Here is a 7311-nt window from a genome sequence, read left to right as displayed (position 1 = left end):
CGAGGGACCCCAAACTCTCCCCAGACTGGGGCTCACGGGGCGGGGCGCAGTGGTGGGGACTTGGCGTGAGGGCAGGGCCTCGCCTGGGTCACCGGTGAGCGCGGTTTAGGACCCAGGGGAAGCCCGGGGCGGCTCCCTGGGCAGCGGGAGATCTCCACCCCCCACCCCCGCCGTCCGGAGCGGCTCAGATGTCCCGCTAGCCACGGCTCTGGCGCTCCAGGCCCTCCGTCTGCGGCAGCGGGGGCTGGCGGCCCCGGCCCCTGCTCGGCCCCCTCCCCCAACCTCATGCCTCTGCACTAGCCCCTCCGCCCTCCCCTGCGGGGGGCATTTCCCCGTGCCCCCTGCCCGCCCCATCCAACTCGGGCGCCATGAACGACCAGTACCACCGCGCAGCCCGGGATGGCTACCTGGAGCTCCTCAAGGAGGCCACCCGGAAGGAGCTGAATGCCCCCGACGAGGATGGCATGACCCCCACACTCTGGGCCGCCTACCATGGCAACCTGGAGTCGCTGCGCCTCATCGTGAGCCGCGGGTGAGTACCCCTCCACCCAGCCCCACGGCGGAGGGGGAGAGCCTTCCAGGCTGCTCCAGCCCCCTGAGACACCCCCAGACTTCATGACACCTTTTACCCCTCCTCCGAGCTCCCTCCTTCCTCTATGGACAGACCCTAAGGTAGAACCCTGGAGTCTGGCATTCGTGGGGGAGACCCACGTGGAGGGGAACACAAGCCGAGGCATGTGACACTTGTGACCTGGATGTGGGGCTAGGAGGGGAGAAACTGGGATTTGGGGGGGGGGTCATGATGTGGGGGAAGTTGCTGGAGGGAGAGGAAGGTGGGTGAGCTCTCCTGGGTGGGGGCCGCCTGGACGCAAGAATGGGGGGTGTAGTGAGAACCAGAGAGAAGGCTGAGAAGCCTTACAGCGGCAGCAGTGGGGGCTGCTCCCTCCCCAACCTCCCAGCCAGGGGCTCTCCTGGCCAGCACCCATACCTCCCAGCAGGCTAGATCTCACAGAGCTGTCTCCCTCACCCTGCTCATGCCTGGGATTTATGGGCCCTGTCCACAGTACCAAATGTCACCGGTTCAGCCAGCCACCCCATTAACTGTGTCTGCACTCCCCCACCCTTGCAGGGCACAGCTAAGCAATGGAGAGGCTGTGGTGTGCTGGCCCTTGCAGGGGCTTCTCTCCCCTCCCCCTCCCCTGGGGAGAGGGGGCAGGCAGGGTGTCAAGGCCAGGAAAGAGGTTGGGAGGTAGCAGCTGAAGAATTCCATCCAGGACTGCTGAAGTGGGTTCCCCAGGGCTAAGTCACAATCTTACAAACAACTTCTCCACCCCCAACAGTTGTATAAAGAGAGGTCAAGTTGGTCTGGACACCAGGGTGGTCTGGACAAGACAAGGGGTGGCAGGGTTGCCCCCGGAGGGTCAGCATGAACATTTCAGGCCCTGGGAGAGAGGTGGCAGTGCTGCCCTGTGGCCTAAGCACATGGTGGGTGAGGGAACCCCTCTCTCCAGCAGCAGCAGGGGGGCAGCTCCAAGACTAGGCAGTTGAGCCATATTCCAAGAGGCCCAGACTCACTGGCCCCTCCCCACCCCAGGAGGGCACAGTGATTGGTCCTCTACTCCCCCTTCAGAGAGGCTCATAGGAGGAGGGGAAGAGGGTTCCCCCTTGGTACCCCAAGCCCCAACTCCCACAGAGGCTAGGATTGGTGCTCATGGTGGGTGGGCCAGATACAGAGCAGCCCCTCCCCACATTGGCCAGCAGGACTTGGCGACCAGCAGGGGCTGTGTGGGGAGCTGTGGAGACAAGGGAGTGATTCTTCCTGCAGCCCTGGGGTTGGCCTCGTGGCCTCATTAGCAGCATGGGGCAGGGGTGCTGTCTGTGCTGGCCTCCTTCTGGAGGAGCCAGCAGGAGCCTGCCCCTCGTGGGGGGAGGGACAGTCTGGTGTGGAGGATGCTCAAGGGGGTGATCAGGGCCCCTGGACCAGCCCAAGTCAGCCAGCCTCACGGGGCTCCGGAAGATGGGGCGGCCCAGAGACTGGAGGCCCGCTGGGAGGGCGCAGGCAGCCAATGTCTCTCCTCCTCCCTGCAGTCCTGGCTGCCCCCACACTCCCCTCCTGGCCCAGGCCAAGGCCCGACACCTGCGCTCACACTCCGGCTTGCCAGGCCTGGCCTCGCTCCCTGTAGACACGGCCGTGCCCGCCCACACACAAGCACACAACTCACACACACTCACGCAGGGCTCAAGCCCAGCACGCCACCCTCTTGTACTCTTTTACAGTCACTGTGAAACACGCAGCCACACCGGCCACCACGCCTGCCCAGAGACCCAGACTTGCCCTGGCCCACCACCTCTCTGGGCCAGCTCCCCGCTGGGCGCCATGAATAATTCACTCCTTTCTCTCTGGGCATCAAATATTTATCCCCTGAGATTCCCAGCCCTCCGTTATCTTGGGGAAGGCCCCGCCCTGGCCCCGCCTTCCCTGTCGCCCCACCCCCTGCCTGCCCGTGGCCATTTTCCCCCAGCGCTCCCTCTAGGCCTGCAGGTCCCCTGGAGTCAGGGCGGTCTCAGGCCTCAGGTCCTTCTGGGCCGGCTGTGCCTGTGGGGAGCCCCTCCCCGCCCCACGTCCTCCACCTCGGCCCCGCCCATTCTCCCTGCAGGGGTGACCCAGACAAGTGTGACATCTGGGGCAACACGCCCCTGCACCTGGCAGCTTCCAATGGCCACCTACACTGCCTGTCCTTCCTGGTGTCCTTCGGGGCCAACATCTGGTGCCTGGACAACGACTACCACACGCCGCTGGACATGGCCGCCATGAAGGGCCACATGGAGTGCGTGCGCTACCTGGACTCCATCGCGGCCAAGCAGAGCAGCCTCAACCCCAAGCTGGTGGGCAAGCTGAAGGACAAGGCCTTCCGCGAGGCGGAGCGGCGCGTCCGCGAGTGCGCCAAGCTGCAGCGCAAGCACCACGAGCGCATGGAGCGGCGCTACCGGCGCGAGCTGGCCGAGCGCTCCGACACGCTCAGCTTCTCCAGCCTCACGTCCAGCACCCTGAGCCGCCGGCTGCAGCACCTGGCGCTCGGCAGCCACCTGCCCTACTCGCAGGCCACGCTGCACGGCACCGCCAGGGGCAAGACCAAGATCCAGAAGAAGCTGGAGAGGCGCAAGCAGGGCGGCGAGGGCACCTTCAAGGTCTCGGAGGACGGCCGCAAGAGCGTGCGCTCGCTCTCGGGCCTGCAGCTGGGCAGCGACGTGATGTTCGTGCGCCAGGGCCCCTACGCCAACCCCAAGGAGTGGGGCCGCGCCCCGCTCCGGGACATGTTCCTCTCGGACGAGGACAGCGTCTCCCGTGCCACGCTGGCGGCCGAGCCTGCCCACTCGGAGGTCAGCACCGACTCAGGCCACGACTCCCTGTTTACCCGCCCCGGCCTGGGCACCATGGTGTTCCGCAGGAACTACTTGAGCAGCGGGCTGCATGGGCTGGGCCGTGAGGACGGGGGGCTGGACGGGGCGGGCACGCTGCGGGGTCGGCTGCAGAGCTCCCCCAGCCTGGACGACGACAGCCTGGGCAGTGCCAACAGCCTGCAGGACCGCAGCTGCGGGGAGGAGCTGCCCTGGGACGAGCTGGACTTGGGCTTGGACGAGGACCTGGAGCCGGAGACCAGCCCGCTGGAGACCTTCCTGGCCTCCCTGCACATGGAGGACTTCGCAGCCCTCCTGCGGCAGGAGAAGATCGACCTGGAGGCGCTGATGCTGTGCTCTGACCTCGACCTCCGCAGCATCAGCGTCCCCCTGGGGCCGCGCAAGAAGATCTTGGGGGCCGTGCGGCGGCGGAGGCAGGCGCTGGAGCGTCCGCCTGCCCTGGAGGACACAGAGTTGTGAGTGCCCAGCCTGGTGGACAGCCACTGGGGAAGGGAGGTCTGCCTGTTCAGGAGTGGGAGGGGGATAATACCGTGTTTCCTAAAATCTAAGCCGCCATCAATTATAAGAGGGGCCCCACTATTTTATTTACCACCAGCTCAGAAACAGAAACTGCCAATTTAATGGCCACTTGAGGCATTCTTATCATGGGTAAGGTAAAATGCACCTCGAATGTGGAAATGTGGGAAAATGGGCGACTTAGTGTCGATGAGATGCAGTAGTCCCCGAGATTACAGCTAGGATGTTCTTGAGCGCTCCCACGTCCCAGGTACTGGGCTATGCCCTTGAACCTGTCCTCTTGCTTAATCCCCCTGAACTCCCGTGGGCGGTGGACTGGTTCATTCCCATTTTACAGCGGATGCACAAGTGTGGGTTCAGAGGGTTAGAATAACGCACCCCAAGGTCCTGCTGCTGCTCTGTGCAGAGCTGGTCCCTGCTCTGTGTGGCTCTAGAGCCTGGGGACAAGGTGACTCCCATGGCATGGCAGGTGTGGCAGGTCCTCTCAATTGCCCAAGCCCTTAGATATTCTACTTGCCAGAACCCTGCAGGAACATGAGCAAATGCCCCCAGCAGGGCTGATAGTGCCTTGGAGGCACAGTTGTCTTGTTCAAGCAGCTGTCACAGTCGCCCAAGGCTGCCACCACACTGGTGCAGTTGGTGGGTCCCTGCCCTGGCCCCTCCCCCATGGCATTCCTAGAGCCCAGCAAAAACTGCCCCTCCTTAGGTATGTGGCCTTTACCCTGAATGGCTGGGGGAGGCATGGGTGTGGGGAGGCAGTCTGGTTTAGAGTTTGGGGAATGGGGGGTCACCTTTAGGCTGGTGTCCCCCATCCCTGACCATCAGCCTGCCCAGAGAGTGAGGAGGCCAGGTCAACTAAATGGCTGGTCCTTGTTGAAATGACGGCTCCGAAGGCCCTCATCTGAGATCTATTTCTTTCTATCTCTTCCTCCACAGATAACCAGGGGCTCCTCTCCCCAGACCAAAATGAATTGCAAGTTGCCACAACCCACAACGGTGGGGCCATGAGGTCCTCACAGCGCCAGCCCTGCAGCTCCCTTCCCCAAGAGCAAGGACCACGTGGGTCTTCTCCTTTGAAAGCCTGTCCACACCCTGAGGCAGAGGGTGTGGCCTGGTGGCACCCAGAGGGGCAAGAGAACGTCCCAGAGCACCATTTCTGAGGGATCCCGAAGGCCCTGACCACCCGCATCTGAGCAGCCCTAAAAGACATGTGGCTCTGTGGAAGGCCAGCCTCAGAGGGAGGGTAGGGCACCGGAGCTGGACGGGAGTGGGGGGTGGACAAGGGGAGCATGGCTTGTTGCAGGTGCCACTGTCTCTCCATGCCTCCTCCAAGGTGCCGTTCTCTCTGTGCCCAGGTTGGGGACTTGCTCACTTCCTACATTTGTGTGACGGGAAGAGTTTGGGCTGCCTCCCCTCCCCCACGCACCCCAGAGGGGACGTTCCCCAGCCAGACTCTTCAGCCAAATGCCCTTTCAGTCCCCTCCCCATCCCGGAGCAGGACCAGCCCTCTCCTTCACCCACTGCCATGGCCCGGTGCTGGACAGCCAGGCTGGGTGGGCGGGGGTGACTGGCGCCCTTCCCAGCTCACCCTGGGGTAGAGTCCTGCCTGTCCTCTTCCAGCTTCCCGCTCCTTCGTTGTGCAGCCTGGCCCCCCAGGGACCCTGTCGGGCCAGGGCGCTGGATGCAAGGCGCTAGAGCAACAGGCCGCAGTATTACAGCCCCAGGCTGGCGGGCACGCGCTGGCCTAGAGAAAGGCGTCTGCCAACTGCTCAGAGTCCCCCAGGCCCGAGACAGACAGACGGGGCACGGCTGGGTGTTGGGCCTAGTGTGGGCATGTCCCGCGGTGTGACACTGGAGGATGTGGATAATCTAAACTGCTGATTGTCCTCAGGTCCCCAGGGCGGTGTGTGTGCATGCGTGCTCGCGTGTGCACGCGCTGAGGGTTGGTTGGTGGTGTTTCCTCGAGGTCTGGAAGGGACTGGGCTGCTTCATTATTCTTCATGGATCATGGGTGGGTAAGAGCTCACCTGTGTCCCAGCTCTGTGATGGGGTAAGACCAGGGGACAGGCCAGCCCAGAGGGTACCTGTGTCCTCAGAGCTCTCCAGCCAGACTGACGTCACGTGTGTGGGAGAGCCCCTCGGGAGCCCACACACGTGTGTGCGCATGCACAGCCTGCACAAGTTGCCCTTCCTCCTCTGTCAGCAGTGGACCGTCCGTCCCTGACCTTGGTGGGGGAAGCAGCCCCTGCTGGGAGCAAGGCCACGGCCCCAGCTCCTCCCGGGGCCCCCTTGAGTGGGCCAGGGGGGAGAGATCCCAAAGGCCTCTCTCTGGTCTGTCTGTGGGGGGCCCCATCCACACACATGCCCAGAGCTGGGGGCGTGAAGGAGGTGGTTCCTGTCCCTTGCAGGACACTGAGGGCTTGGCTACCTGCCACTGCCACCCAGAGCCCACCCTAGCCCTTCTCCCTGTTCTCTGGGCCTGAGCCCTGGGGCCACCCCAAGTGCCGACTCTTCTTTCCTGGAGCCCCAGGTGCCACCTTTCTCTCCTGTTCCTGGTCCATTTACTGCCTCAGCCTGTCCCGGGTCTCCCGATGCTGGGATGGGATGGGCCCTGGGGTCCCCCACTGTACCACGAACCCCTCCCTCAAGTTCATTATCACTTTTGTAGAGAATGTTCTCCATCGTTGTCATGCCTGTGTCTTGTTCTTTAATCCTTTGGGGGCGGGGTGAAGAGAAGAGGGTGGGGAGAGGGAGAAGGTCTTATCTGTGTCTGTGAGGGCGTGGTCCTGTTCCCTCCAGGGGTCCTTGAGCCCCCACCTCGAGCACCTTTGCAGGGCATCTCTGCAGGATCACTTCCTGCATCCCTGGCCCTTGCCCTGCCCTGCTAGCTCGGCCCAGAATTAGGAGCCGTGGAGAGGCAGGGGCAAGAAGAACAGGGGCAGGAGAGGCCCCGCAGCTGAGCCAGGAGGATGGTCCAGGCTCCAGCCCTGTCTCCAGAGCCTGCGGCCGCTGAGGACAGGATGATGTTTTCTCTCTTCCCACCAGGGCCTGTCTGGGCTTTTCCAGGGATGGGCAGAAGCTGTACCCCTGGAGGCTGCCACCTGTCCCCCAGGCTCCGGGCCTTTCACCCTGGGGAAGCCTCCAGAGAGGCCTCCACTTGCCTGACCACTGCAGACAGGTCTTGGGCAGCCTGATTTAGAGCCTGCTTCTCTCCCAGGGCTGAGTCCCCTTACGCTGGTACACAGTGGGCTGTTTTCTTAGTCGAGTCTGGGCAAGGGCCCCAGAGTCACCTTGCTCCGTTCCCTAAGAATGCTGGGCCAATTGCTTCTGCCAGGGGGAGTTCAAGACAGTCCCCTCCCCCAAACATCAATCACA

At 63.4% G+C, this 7311-nt stretch overlaps 1 protein-coding gene across 2 annotated transcripts; it reads left to right on the top strand.

The window, feature by feature from the left end:
* Positions 1–220: 220 nt before the first annotated feature.
* USH1G (USH1 protein network component sans) lies at positions 221–6600 on the top strand. Of its 2 annotated transcripts, XM_012778751.2 has the most exons (3): positions 221–532; positions 2658–3875; positions 4873–6600. In XM_012778751.2, the coding sequence occupies exons 1-3, from the start codon at positions 369–371 to the stop codon at positions 4874–4876; spliced, it is 1386 nt and encodes a 461-aa protein (XP_012634205.1). In that variant the 5' UTR covers positions 221–368; the 3' UTR covers positions 4877–6600. The 2 variants fall into 2 exon arrangements, with proteins under 2 accessions (XP_012634205.1, XP_012634206.1); XM_012778752.2 differs by lacking the exon at positions 4873–6600 and having other exon boundaries at positions 2658–3879.
* The last annotated feature ends 711 nt before the right edge of the window (positions 6601–7311 follow it).

The sequence above is a fragment of the Microcebus murinus genome, chromosome 18 (assembly GCF_040939455.1).
Source record: "Microcebus murinus isolate Inina chromosome 18, M.murinus_Inina_mat1.0, whole genome shotgun sequence".
NCBI lineage: Eukaryota > Metazoa > Chordata > Mammalia > Primates > Cheirogaleidae > Microcebus > Microcebus murinus.
The sequence above is the reverse complement of the archived record's forward strand: the minus strand, read 5'-3'. Positions and strand labels throughout refer to the sequence as shown.

Bases quoted from the DNA above. Each gene is read 5' to 3' on its own strand.
- USH1G (XM_012778751.2), top strand. From the start codon at position 369: ATGAACGACCAGTACCACCGCGCAGCCCGGGATGGCTACCTGGAGCTC. The intron at 533-2,657 runs GTGAGTACCCCT...TTCTCCCTGCAG, and splicing joins CGCCTCATCGTGAGCCGCGG to GGGTGACCCAGACAAGTGTG.